Genomic DNA, 13,871 nt, shown 5'->3' on the forward strand with positions numbered 1-13,871 from the left:
CGAGGACCAACTTTGACACCTGTGCGCTAAGGGATAGGGTCACTAGGACTTGAATGAGCGGGTCAGTAGAGTAACAGTATAATTACAATTATACTTTAGGGGGTCAGTAGACTTAAGAGGGTGGGTAAATGGTGTGGGCAGACGTGATGGGCTATAGCCCTTATCTGCCGTCATCTTTCTATGTTTCTAGTTACAATCCTAAAAGCAGGGAGGGGTGGGGGGCTGAACCCCCCCCCTCCCCTCCCTCCCTCCCTCCCTATGAAGTCGCAGGTAAGGACAGAATAGTCATAGGGCTCCTTTTCCGAAAGGTGCAATAGCATGAGTTAAATTCCCTAAGCGTGCTAGCCACTACCACCTTTTTAGGAGGCGGTAGATTTTGTGCATGCGCTAAAAACCCTACCGCACCTTCATAAAAGGAGCCCATAGTATTCTGTTTCCAAAGTGGCCAATCCAGGTCACAAGTATTTATTTATTTAAAAAAATAATTTATCAACTGCATTACAAAAGTAACATCCACAGAACGGAACAGACAAGACTTATACAAACATCTCAAATTACAGATCATGCCATGTAAACAGTGGGTTCACAGATCCTCACATTACGCTCATCCTAAAACCAGCATTGAGCAAAACATCTTTCATTAGAATACCTCTATAAAAAGTGAATTTTTTAAGCATTTTGGGCAGAAACCCAAATGCACGCCTGTCTGTGCTCCAAAAAGTTTCAAAATTCTGCGCACGCAAAAAAAATTTCAAGCCCTGCAAGTTTGACATTTAAACAATGGGCTCCTTTTACAAAAGCACGGTAACGGTTTAACACGCTAGCCGCTACCGCCTCCTCTTGAGCAGGCGGTAGTTTTGGGGTTAGCGCGTGATTAAAAGTCACACACGCTGAAGCCGCTAATGCGGCTTCGTAAAAGGAGCCCAATATTTTTTTTCTGATTATTATCCAGAATTTCAGTACAATTCAGTATTTTCATTAAATTACACTAGAGAAAACAAAGAGCCTTAAATTTCTGAGTTAAGCTCCCTTTTACTAAGCATGGTAGAGTTTCTACTATGGTCCAGAGCCCCAAATGCTGTTTCGACACTCATAGGAGTTCTACGAGTGTCAGAGCATTTAGTGCTCCAGGCCGCGGTAGAAACCTCTACTATGGCTTAGTAAAAATTTTTTTTTAAAAAGTCACTAGCCCTAGCTCCCCCCCCCCTCCCCCTCCCAGAAGGTATCAAATTGAACAGTGTTAAATTTCTCTCTGCCTCTTTGGAGTTGGAGATGGCATGTATACAATTAAAGGCCAGGCTCCATTTGTGAACCAAAAAAATATAGATATCCCGTTATGATCAACATTCTACAAGAGACAAATATAAAAATTTGGGGAATTTCCAACCAAAATTTGGAAGACATGCTCTTTGGACAACTTTTGAAACCTCTTAGACCAGTGTCCCACAAACTTTCAAGCCACGGCACACTTAATGTAGTGGTCACAGCTCAAGGCATCTGGGAGTGCGCAGACATCATGGTCCACACCAGTGGGGGGTGCCTGTAGGAAAGAGGACTGGTGCCAGTTGACTGCCTACAGGACATGCCTCTTGCCGTTAAGAGGCATATCTTGTAGGTAGTTAACCAGCAGCACACCTGAAATCTCAGGACTAGTTTGTGATACACTATTAGACAGTCAGGTTTAACTGGTCAGAAGGCTAGTAGCAGGAGGCCACAAACCGTTCAAGCTGTCAAAGAACTAGTTCCATGGAAACTATTTACTGTCCAAGATTTAAAATATTTTTGAAGTGCTATTCCGTATACAATTATTGTTTATTGGAAGCTTCTACACCACTACTAATGACTGGGGAGTCAATTCAGAGCGCTTTGCATAAACTTCAGATGTTACAATGCATGAGCTAAATGTCCCCCTCTTTTTATGAATGCATAGAATTCCTATGAGCGTCAGAGCAGTTACCGCCGCTGCCCACGCTAAAACCTGCACTATGTGTTTGTAAAAGAGGGGGTATATGTATAACTTATGTACATATAGTTTCTGTATTATCATATACTTGTCTTTGTATTTTTGAGTTCACCCTTTCATATTCCAAGTGGGGGAGACCTGGTTTTACTTTTAGCGGTAGTTTATTTACCTGGATCTCTGTGATGGATTCAAATTGTTCCATTTTGTCTTCTTACACTAGTATGTTTGTCTCTTGGTATATTGTTATTTAGGCTGTTGTCATTCTGTAGCTTCCTTACTTTCTCCATGAAGAAGTTGCTGAAATATTCTCTGGTTAGAGAGCATTTTATTGGTTTATGTCTTTGTTTTTTCCCCAATAAACCATTGTTATCTTTCCTTTCTTATTTTCTTGGCGTAAGTACTTTTGACTAGTCCAGATTAGGTTTTTCTATGCCAAAAATGATGGATATTTGACCAGCTTTGCAGAAGTTATGCTGACCATAGCAGGGGTCTTGAGGTTTAGTTTTGGGTCACAGTGTAAAAGTTCAGTACAATCCAATTACGATAGTAGAGAAAACAAAGAGAATGTTCCCCCCCCCCAACATCTCCCTCACCCCTCTCCCACCCATCCACCCCCTCCCCCAACATCTCCCTCACCCCTCTCCCACCCATCCACCCCCTCCCCAGCCATTATCTTTTACCCCATCCCATTCCCCAGTCAGCAATTGCTGTATTTTGTTATGTTTTGTATGTAACAAAGATTAAATAAATAATTTTAAAAAAGAAAGTAAGGCTAGATGCCTAGGGAAAAAAAAGTATAAGTTATAAAGCATACTATTAAAAATCTGTACTGTGTTTGTTAGATCTGTGGATCTACCGACTTCATGATTTGACTAGAACAAAAAGCAGTTAAGGAGCAAATGATATGCGACTCTCCTACCATGTTTCCCAGATTCCTACAATGCATCACAAGTAGTGATCCCATGTGGTAGAGTTGGGAAAGATATGACAATGTTAGATCTCAAGCACAGAAAGACGGCATAATTCCTTTGGTATGGTAGCTGGAGAACATTTCAGTCTCGGAACTAGAGGGTTAGTTGCAGACGGAGCCAGCATATTTCTTATAAAAATTGGGAAATAGGGGAAGAAGAGATCATGGGCCCAAAATTTTTAACTGCATTTTAAGCTCCATTAGGCGTATCTGTGGAGTACGGATATGTTTCCTTATCTTTATATTCTGGGCAAACTGAAGACTAGAAGGGACAAATCTGCAGAAAAACAGTGTAGAACAAAACACATTTAACTAAGAAAAGCAACCAAAATAGACTAAAAATAAGTTTAGATCAACAGAGGGATTTTGAACAGTATTATGTGGACTATAAAACGAGAGAAGCCTATAAAATGATCAGAAACATTCACAGAACAAAGCCGCTAGGGCTTGAGACAAACCAGAAATGATGCAGAGATGGACAAGATATTGCAATAATTTGTTCAAATTAGAGAATGACGGAGACAACTTTGTCCCTGTCCCTGCAGGAACTAAATTTCTCTGCCCCATCCCGGTAAGTTTTGCCTTAACCGTACAAGCCTCAAACACTTATTTTAAAGTGTTTGGGACTTGGGCAGATGAGGACGGAGCTGAGTAGAAAGCACAGACTATGAAACAGTAGAAGTTATACAGAAAACCAGTAGAGGCGCAGAGAGTATTAAATGACTAAAAAGTAATATTGTTATACAAAAGGTGTGTGTATTGTTGTGTTGTCAATAAAGACCTCTTTAAAATAAAATGGTTTTACACTTTGTGGCATTGTTGCACAGAAGCAACATGTGTTTCTATGACTTATGTGAGATCGGCATCTCCAAATGCCGGTTACTAGGCACCGTTGCTCTTGTTCAACATCAAGTTACGTAAAGCAGCCGTTTCACCATCTGCCAATTATAGGGTTAATTTGTCCTCACCCTTTTTATACTTGATTTGACACATGGAGAGCTAAATGCAATGCACAGTGGTTGATTTTTAACACATGGCTATCTTCAGATGCTAGCAGGACAGATTCAACTGGCTAAAAAGTACCCTCCCCCACATTAATTAATCACAAAATCACAAAGTGCACAAATTTAGCAGGTCAGAAAAGAGATAGGGCCAGATATATTCCCCAGGGGCATTTTGTTTGTTTGTTTAGTTGGTCAGTTGACTTGGATTTTCAGTGCTAAAAGAAAAAGTTTGGCTACCCAACTGTTAGCACAAATGGCTGCCCTAAATCTAGCTCAGTATATCGCAAACGCTGGAGAGGAGGAGAAGCACGGCGCTCGCAGCAAGAGGCATATCCTGATGCAGCCAGCGCCTCTCTGGAATCTCCGGGGGGGGGGGGGGGGGGTCCATCTGAAGGGCCTTTGTACAGGCGTAGACATCAGCATGATGTCATGCACGCATGTGAAAATCAGTGACGCCCATGCACTTCCAGGCGCTTTGAGTTGCACCCACTACCTTTAGTGGGCCGCAGCTCGAGAAAGTTTGCGGGACACTGATCTACGGTAGCTGGTTAAATGCAGCTGAAAGTCACCTAGTCAATTTATCTTACTTGTTGAAGGAGTTTCTAAAAATCCTCCTCAGAAGAGAGGTGCAGGTTAACTTATTTGGAAGATTTGCAATACATTCCTATGTTTTCTTGCAGATATACTGATGCTATGGATACAGATCTGAGCTCTCAGGATAGGAAGGACCTGGATAAGTTCATTAAATTTTTTGCTCTAAAGGTAAGACTCGTTTTTCTGGGCGTCTGAGGATCCATGTTACTTTTCTTTCTGTCTCTTCTAATGATTGTGAGCATTTTGTAATTGCTGTGACTAAAAGAAGTGGCAATAGGTTTCTACCAGGGATTAACCCAGGGCAGGACTAATTTGGGGGGCCCCAGGCAAATTGTGTTTCTTTCCCACCTGCCACCCCCATCATAATACTTTTTAAAGTTCCAGAAATGTGCAAACATTACATTAGTGATTTATTCCGCCTTGCGGTTCAAGGCGGATTACATAAGAGATTTTCTGGAAATGTCCAGAAGAGTTAGAGTTGAGCGGATTGCTTTGGGGGATTGAAATGCTTCCTGCGGAGTTATTTTAGCCTCCCATCTCTGTAGCTAAATATATGTCATGTTATTGTGGGAGTTTAAAAATACCATATCACAGCAAGCATTTCTGCCTACAAGTCTCCAGAAAGAAATCTCCCCAGGGTCTGTTGGTCGCTTAGTTCTTCCCGATAATAGCATCCCTTCTTCGAGTCCTCAGAGTACTATGATTTTTCTTCCGGGTTTGTATATTTCAGCAAGCTGGCATGGGTCTGAAGACTCCAGCAAAGGAAAACAACAATCAGTGGCTGTTGATGCCAACCTAATGACTTCTGGGGGGCAGGGAGAGAAGGGCAGCAGTCACAATTAATGACATCTGTTTTCCACACAAGGCCTGATTTTAAGAAGCACCTGATACCAACTGTTTGGGACTTAAGTACACATGTAATGTGCCTGTGTCTTAATTTGGCCCTGGATGAACCTATCTAAGTTAGTCCTTGTATGAGCGTTCAATCTTCATTAGCTCTTAGGAAGTTCTAAATTCATTCATTCAAATTTTTAGCCCATCCTCCAAAAGGAGCTCAGAACAGGTTACAAATCAGGTACTCAAGCATTTTCCCTATCTGTCCCAGTGGACTCAGTCTGTCTAATGCAGTGATTCCCAACCCTGTCCTGGAGGACCACCAGGCCAATTGGGTTTTCAGGCTAGCCCTAATGAATATGCATGAGAGAGATTTGCATATGAGGGAAGTGATAGGCATGCAAATTTGCTTCATGCATATTCATTAGGGCTAGCCTGAAAACCCAATTGGCCTGGTGGTCCTCCAGGACAGGGTTGGGAACCACTGGTCTAATGTACCTGGGGCAGTGGAGGATTAAGACTTGCCCAGGGTCACAAAGAGCTGTGCTGAGTTTGAACCCACAACCTCAGGGTGCCGAGGCTGTAGCTGTAACTGCACCACACTCTCCTCTTATATAATCTAAACAATCCAGTCTATCCTGTATAATACTAAGATTTTCCATCAAACTGCCTTTGGGTAGTGTTGAGATGAAAAAGTGTTGCATAGCTGTAAAACACTTCAGGCTATCATTTATACGTAATGTGCTGTGTAAATTTCCTCTTCTTCAATGCCAACATGAGACAATGTTAGAGCTTTGAGTAGGCCAAAAAGTTTGGAAGAAGTCTGTGATATGGAGGAACAGAATGAGTGAAGCTTGACTAATCTACCGTAATCAATTCATATAGCTTTATATTTTATGCAGTCTAATTAAGATGGTGCTACAGTGCTTGTTTGCTTATTGTGTATTTTTTGTTTTGATATCCATTCAGCTATTAAATCTCATCTAGCTCACTATGCTACATCAGTTTAGAAGTTTAAGGTAACCATGCCTAGAACACGTCTCCTGCTACCAAGAGCTTAAGGTCTAGAATTCCAGTTATATCTGTTTGCTTTTTTTTCCCTAGACTGTCCAAGTGATTGTCCAAGCCCGACTGGGAGAGAAAATCAGTATCCGATCCTCTTCCTCCCCCACAGGCTCTGATTGGGTAATTATATATGTACCTTATTATATAGCTGAAACACAGCGAGTCACAGTACAGCAGAATAAGAACTGTCATACTGGGACAGACCAAAGTTTTGTTCTGGAATTGCAGCAGCACTAATAGTCTAGGAAGTCTCAGAGTCGGTCAGGGTTTCACTACTACTATTAATTATTTCTATAAAGTGCTACCAGACGCAGCACTGTACAGAGTCACAAAGAAGACAGTCTCTGCTCAAAAGAACTTACAAACAAACAGGATGACATGAATACAGTTAAGGCAGGGGTGTCCAATGTCGGTCCTCGAGGGCCGCAATCCAGTCGGGTTTTCAGGATTTCCCCAATGAATATGCATTGAAAGCAGTGCATGCAAATAGATCTCATGCATATTCATTGGGGAAATCCTGAAAACCCGACTGGATTGCGGCCCTCGAGGACCGACATTGGACACCCCTGAGTTAAGGGAATAGTGAAGTGATTTAAGGCAGTGGTTCCCAACCCTGTCCTGGAGGACTACCAGGCCAATCGGGTTTTCAGGCTAGCCCTAATGAATATGCAGAGAGATTTGCATATAATGGAAGTGACAGGCATGCAAATTTGCACCATGCATATTCATTAGGGCTATCCTGAAAACCCAATTGGCCTGGTGGTCCTCCAGGACAGGGTTGGGAACCACTGATTTAAGGTGGAGTGGAGTGAGGTTGGTAGAAGATGAGTCGTGCAGCAGAGTTTTGCACAGATTGCAGGGGGGGGGGGTAGGCGACACTGTGGGAGACCAGTTAAAAGTAAGATTGCAGTAATCTAAGCGTGAGGTTATGAGAGTGTAGACAAGGATCCGGGTAGTGTTCTCAGAGAGGAAGGGGCGAATTTTGGTGATGTAGATATAGAAGCGACAGGCCTTAGTTTGTTGGATGTGTGTAGAAAATGAGGTTGGAATTGAAGAGGACTCCAAGGTTGCAAGCAGAGGAGACTGGAACAATGACAGTATTATTTACAGACATGGAGAACGGAGGAAGAGGAGCAGTGGGAAAGCTCCTGCTCTCCCCTTCACATACGTTTCCAGTAACAATGGAAACTCTGCAGGGGCTTCTGCTGGGCCTGAAACTGTGCACCCACTTTGAGGCTCTGGGCTGAGCTTTCACTGAACTGTTGCGATGGTAGCTGCTGCTTCTCTTCCTGACTGGGTGGCCAAAGACGTAGGGCAGGCTTGGATGAAGAATAGAGGAATGGCCTAATAGAGCAGAAAACACAGGAGATGCTACCTTCACAGGCGTGAAAGCAGAAGGTAAACGACAAAGGTGACTGATTGGTGTTAAGTCTTGTTTATTGAATAAAAAGACTCAACTATCGTGTTTCGGCCCTAGGTGGGCCTGCTTCAGGAGTCATTTATTCTTCTGTTTCTAACAATCCATAAGAGTTTTTGTAGGTCACACAATTCAGCATTTCTGATTTTCCTGTGGGTTTGGAGTTTGGCCTTTTGAATCTCCTAGGGATTATCACTTGCTTTGGTTCAGACTGAGGAGAGGGGGCACTGCCCAAAGAGACAAGGGAGCAGAGAGAAGAAAATGATTGATGTCTTCTACAAGCAACTCGCAAGTTGAGATGCTTAACCAACCCATAATGAAAGGATTCTCAAAGCAAGAACCTAATCCTTCCAAAACTAGGACTTCACTTATCAGATTTTGGCACCAGAGATAAGATTTTTTTTTTTTTTAAAGAAATAAATAAAATTAGGCATGGGAATGATCAGATATATCACCTTCACAGTGCAATCATCATCCTCTGTGCACCTTTTATGGGCTTAAAGGCAATGAATAATTCCACTAACTTAACATGTTTTCATATTGCAGTTTAACTTGGGCATTAAAGACATACCAGAGGTTACTCATGAAGCCAAGAAAGCTCTGGCGGGGCAGCTCCCTGCTGTTGGTCGGTCAATGTGTGTGGAGATTTCACTCAAAACCTCCGAGGTGAGCCCAGAATTAAGGAGGGAGTGCAGGGACTAACCAAGCTGACAGTCCCACACATCACAGTATTTGGAAATGGCATCTTTTTATTAAAGTGAAAGCAGTGCTGTAATTACCTGCCTACCTCCTGCACGCTATCTTCTGAATTCTCTGTATGACTCAGAGTTATGTGAACAAATTTGCATGTGCAGCTTAATTGAACAAGCTAATTAGCACTAATTGGCTTCTTAAGTAATTAACAATTGGTTTTAAATTTAGGTGCAGGATCTGCACCTAAAATTTACACACAGTGCGGAGATGGGAAAGGAGTGTTTTAAAAAAACACACTAATTGCTAAATTAGTATTTGTGCTTAAGAGCTTTTCTTTTATGGGGTGTTTTGGGGTTTCTTGCACTAAAAATGACTTAGAAAAAAAACCTAAAAAGAAAAGCTCTTACATGTTAATTTGCACTTAGCGTGTTTTAGAAAAATAAACTGGTATAGCACATGGGCATGATATACGAGTTTATTTTAATATAGACATCCAATTTGTATGCATCATGTGTGTGTGCTATATGCTTTAAAAATCAGTTACCTGTTCTGTACGAATCTTGTCACCAAAATCATGCTTTGCTGACCTGTGCAGTGTACATGTAAAAAGGGGGTTTATGAAGGTTACATATTCCACTCGTCTAGTAATCCCAACAGCAATATTTGACAATTTGCACTTTAGAAATAGAACAGCTCATTGCTGCGAGTACATATACAGCCTCGCATTATTTTTCTCTGGATCTCTTAAGGAGCAGTGTGTACCAGAGGCTAATGTTTACCTGGTTAGTCTGTTTCTGATGCAGTAGATAATAAATTTATTTCTTATCTACCGCTATACCGTGAAGTTCAAAGCGGTTTACAATAAAGATACATTTGACAGTACATGGGATAGAAACAGTTTACAATAAAGAGATGCATTTTCAGGCGCAGTGTGGCCGCCTCCTATCTTTTTCTGGGTCTTCAGTTTTTGCTTCTTTCTCCTTGTTATGCTGTCTTAAAGGGCTGCAGCAAAATTGGATAGTAACCCTGTCACATAGCAGGGTATTTTTTTTTCTCTCTTTAGATTTAGTTCACACCTTTCATTGGTAGGTAAAAGTAAATTGCATTCAGGTACAGTAGTTATTTCCCAGTCCCCGGGGGCTTAGAATATGAGGGCTGACTTTATACATTATTTAATGCAGGCTTCATTAGAGAATAACTTTATAACAGGGTTCCTAGGTTAATAGAGCAGAAGGTGCCTGTGTGTCCTTATAAAATACAAACACAAGTGGTTAGGTTGGGGGCTTAATAACCTGTGGATGGGGAGAAGATTAACATTTGCCAAAGTTTCCAATCTTTGGTTTAAATGAGCTCATGCTTAAGAGAACATGAGGGGAGGGGAGTTCATAAATCAAAATTTCCAAATGCATTTAATGTTCCTTGTACATGTTGCAAGTGATAACAGAATTCCGTTTAAATCTAACGCAAATCCTGCAGAAAGTGCACCTAGATTGAAGATGTGGCCATTAACTCATATGATAGCATGTACTTTAAATGCTATTTTATAAATACCTGTATTTTACATGCTTATTTTATAAAATATGCAAGTTCTGTACATTGCGATTGCCCGCATACCATTTAGACGCCTCCCCTGAGCACGCACTATGTATACTTAAGTGCAACCTAATTTTACGAGGCTTTTAATGCACCTAATAGTGATTCTTTAGCACTCTCCAGACCAGTAGAGGTTAACTTTACGATTGGGTATATATCTAATCATGACCAGCAGGTGGAGACTGAAAACAAAACTTTGGGACAGTATATCCTAGCCCCTCCTCTCTATTTCCCTCAGTCTTCTTTCAGTCTCCAGCAGGTGTTGAGTGATCTGTACCCATCTCCCTTGGTAGGGCTGTTGGAATTTGTTTAGAGGTTTATTGTCCCTGTTTTTAGCCGGACGGAGCTTGGACGGACTCTGTTTGGGGGTTCGTCCGACCTCGGGGGTGTCAAACCCGGCGGGTCACGAGCGGGGTCCCTCCCCCCACTTCCTCCACCTCCCCATATTTTTTTAGAGGAGCCTCAGCAGTAAGCCTTGCCCCCTAAATCAAGCAAGGCATATTGCTTCGAGAGCCTGTGGAGTCTGTTCTGTAAAAAAAAAAAAAAAAAAAAATCCTGAGGTAGTGCTGGTCTGGAGGGTTGTATCCCTTTAAGAAAACTGTATTTTACTGTATTTTTTCAACTAACCGGCACTTTTTTACAGCTAGGTCGCGTATGGAGCAATGAGCACTTCTAAAGGGAAAAAGTGCTCATTGTGCTCCAGACGCGAGGCACTCGCGGCCGGCCTGTGCAAGCGGTGTTCAGGCCGGTGCGGTGGAGGAGCTCCGTCGGCAGCGGCTGCAGGCGCCCAGAGCTCCCCGCCGATGGTGCCTCGCGAGTCGGCAGGGAACGGTGGAGAAGCCCGGTCTTCTCCGTCCGCCCACGGAGGGATTCCCCGAGCCGCCGACGGTCGGGTTTTAGAGGATTCCCTCTCAGCTGATATTTTGACAGCTGATGCCGGCTTGCCTGTTTTAGCGGCTGAGACTATTCAGGTCTCTCAGCCGCTTCAGGCTGTGGAGGGAGCTGTTTTGGCGGGAAAGACGCCATCTTCTCTGTCTGGCCCCTCCATTTTGTCTTCCACCTCAGGTGACCTTCCCCCTGTTTTGTCTAAGCAGGGGCAGGTTTCTGCTGGGTCCCCTGCTGTGGCAGGGAGTCCCTTGGGACCCTCGGGGGGTTTTTCCCCTGATTTTTTTCTTTTCATTATGCAAAGCCTATTTTCAGGCGGCTGGGGGTCCCGGTTGCGCCCAGGGGGTCTCGGGGGGTGGGGTTTCCTCCGCGCTCCCTGCGGCTTTGCCTCTCTCGTCTGACGTGACGTCCCCTCCGCCGCCTCTCTTGTCCAAGCGTCCGCGGGTGTCGTGGGACGAGGATTTGTGGTCGGAGGAACGTGTCGGTATGGAGGAGGACCTGGACCCTTCTGAGGAATTCCAGGACCCTCTGGAGGGGACGGAAGCTGGCGGCGGGTTGTCGGGTTTCCCGTTCTCCAGTGACGAGGCGTCCGTGGTGCGCCTTTTTCAGAGAGATGAGCTGCCTGACCTTATTCAACAGGTTTCTTCGGCTTTGCGGTTTGAGGACGCGCCGCCGGAGACTCCGCGTGTGGGGGACCCTCTGTTACGAGGGATCCGTTCCGTTTCCCGCTCTTTTCCTATGCATCAGGATATTCGGGATATTATTCTTGAGCAGTGGAAAACGCCGGAGACGCCGTTTCGGCTGGCGCGCAGCATGGCTCGCCTGTATCCCATTCCTGAAGGGGATCGGGCTACGTTAGCTTCGCCAGTCGTGGATGCGGTGGTCTCGGCTATTTCCAAGCGGCATACCGTGCCTGTTGAGGGCGGTTCTGCCTTGCGGGACTCTGAGGAGCGCAAATTGGAGACCATCCTTAAGCAAAATTTTCAAGTCTCTGCTTTTGGGGTCCAGGCGGCTATTTGTGGGGGACTGGTCGCTCGCGCCGTGTTTCGGTGGGCGGAGCGGGTCTTGGATCGAGAGTCTGACGACTGGTCTCTGGTGGATCAGGAGGTAGCAAAGATTGAGATGGCTGCCTCATTCCTCTCGGATGCTCTGTATGACTTGGTGCGGATCTCGGCTAAGTCCATGGCTTTTGGCGTGGCCGCAAGGCGTGTGTTGTGGCTGCGCGCTTGGGCGGCGGATGCTGCGTCCAAAGCTAAGCTTACTAAATTTCCCTTTCGGGGGTCGTTTTTATTTGGAGAGGACTTGGATAAGTTAATTCAGACTCTGTCGGACTCGAAAGTTCCCCGTTTGCCGGAGGACCGTGCCCGCCCGGCGTCTCGGGGGGGTGCGGCCCGGGGGCGTTTGCGGGAATTTCGCAAGTATCGCTCTGGGCGTGGGGCTGCTTCTTTCCAGTCTCCGGGGTTTTCCCGGGGTCGGTTCTTCCAGCGCATGCAGCCCTTTCGGGGGGCCCGTCGGGGGGCAGGGAACCCCTCCGCCGGTTCCCCCGCTTCCCGTCCTGCACAATGACGCCTTGCCGGCGCCCCCCTTGGTTCCGGTGGGGGCCCGGCTGCGCGACTTTTTTTCCCAAATGGGCCGAGATCACGTCCGATCAGTGGGTCCTGGAGGTGGTGCGGGACGGTTATGCCCTGGAGTTCGCCCGCTCTCTGCCGGATTTTTTCCTCGCTTCTCCGTGTCAGACTCCGGGGAAGAAGCAGGCTTTTCGCCAGACCCTTCAGCGCTTGCTAGATCTCAGGGCAGTAGTTCCGGTGCCCCCCCCGGAGTGGGGCACGGGCAGGTACTCCATTTACTTTGTGGTGCCCAAGAAGGAGGGGACTTTTCGGCCCATCCTCGATTTGAAAGGGGTCAACAGGGCTCTCAAGGTTCCCTCTTTCCGTATGGAAACGCTGCGGTCGGTCATTCTGGCGGTTCAGCCGGGGGAGTTTCTCACTTCTCTCGATCTGACGGAGGCCTACTTGCATGTTCCTATTCGGACCTCTCATCAGCGTTTCCTGCGCTTTGCGATCTTGGGTCGGCACTATCAGTTCTGTGCGCTTCCCTTTGGGCTGGCCACGGCTCCCCGGACGTTCACCAAGGTGATGGTGGTCGTCGCGGCAGCCTTGCGGTCGGAGGGCATTCTGGTACACCCCTACCTGGACGACTGGTTAATTCGGGCCAAGTCGTTGCAGGAAAGCTACCGGGTTACGGCTCGGGTGGTGGAGTTTCTCCGGTCGCTGGGCTGGGTGGTCAACCTTTCCAAGAGTCGGTTGGTTCCGGCTCAGCGTCTGGAGTACCTCGGGGTGCTGTTCGACACCTCCTTGGGGAAGGTCTTCCTCCCAGAGGCCCGGGTGAGCAAATTGCAGTCTCAGATTCGCCTGCTTTTGGCGTCCCGGTGTCCTCGGGCGCGAGATTTCCTCCAGGTCCTGGGGTCGATGGCGGCGTCCCTGGACGTGGTGAGGTGGGCGCGGGCCCACATGCGTCCTCTTCAGTATGCTCTGCTCCGGAGGTGGTCTCCCCAGAGGCACGGGATGGATGTTCCGGTTCCCCTGCGAGGCTTGGCGCGCTGCAGTCTGCGTTGGTGGCTCCGGACCCCTCACCTAGTTCAGGGGGTGGGTCTGGATCTTCCGCAGTGGACGGTGCTCCTTACGGATGCGAGTCTCCTGGGTTGGGGGGCCCAGTGTCTGGGTCACTCTGCTCAGGGAACCTGGTCCACGGAGGAGGCCTCCTGGTCGATCAACGTGTTGGAGACCAGGGCGGTCCGGCTGGCGCTGTTGGCTTTCCACTCCCTTTTGTTGGGCAAGTCGGTCAGAGTCCTGT

General features: G+C 46.1%; 2 protein-coding genes across 7 annotated transcripts in view; one reads left to right on the plus strand and one right to left on the minus strand.

Moving 5' to 3' along the window:
- The window catches only part of HARBI1 (harbinger transposase derived 1), a 30,706-nt gene that overhangs the window by 5,413 nt on the left and 11,422 nt on the right, over positions 1-13,871 (minus strand). The gene's annotated exons all lie outside the window — the stretch shown is intronic.
- ATG13 (autophagy related 13) overlaps positions 1-13,871 on the plus strand; it is a 47,283-nt gene that overhangs the window by 1,024 nt on the left and 32,388 nt on the right. For 5 of the 6 annotated variants that reach the window (XM_033927969.1, XM_033927971.1, XM_033927970.1 and 2 more), the window contains exons 2-4: positions 4,618-4,699; positions 6,470-6,550; positions 8,394-8,513. In XM_033927969.1, coding sequence (XP_033783860.1) covers positions 4,631-4,699; positions 6,470-6,550; positions 8,394-8,513 — 270 coding nt within the window. In that variant the 5' untranslated portion in view covers positions 4,618-4,630. Of the gene's footprint in view, positions 1-4,617; positions 4,700-6,469; positions 6,551-8,393; positions 8,514-13,871 lie in introns of those variants that run through there. The other variant, XM_033927972.1, reaches the window with a different exon arrangement.

The sequence above is a fragment of the Geotrypetes seraphini genome, chromosome 19 (genome assembly GCF_902459505.1).
Source record: "Geotrypetes seraphini chromosome 19, aGeoSer1.1, whole genome shotgun sequence".
Classification (NCBI taxonomy): Eukaryota; Metazoa; Chordata; class Amphibia; order Gymnophiona; family Dermophiidae; genus Geotrypetes; species Geotrypetes seraphini.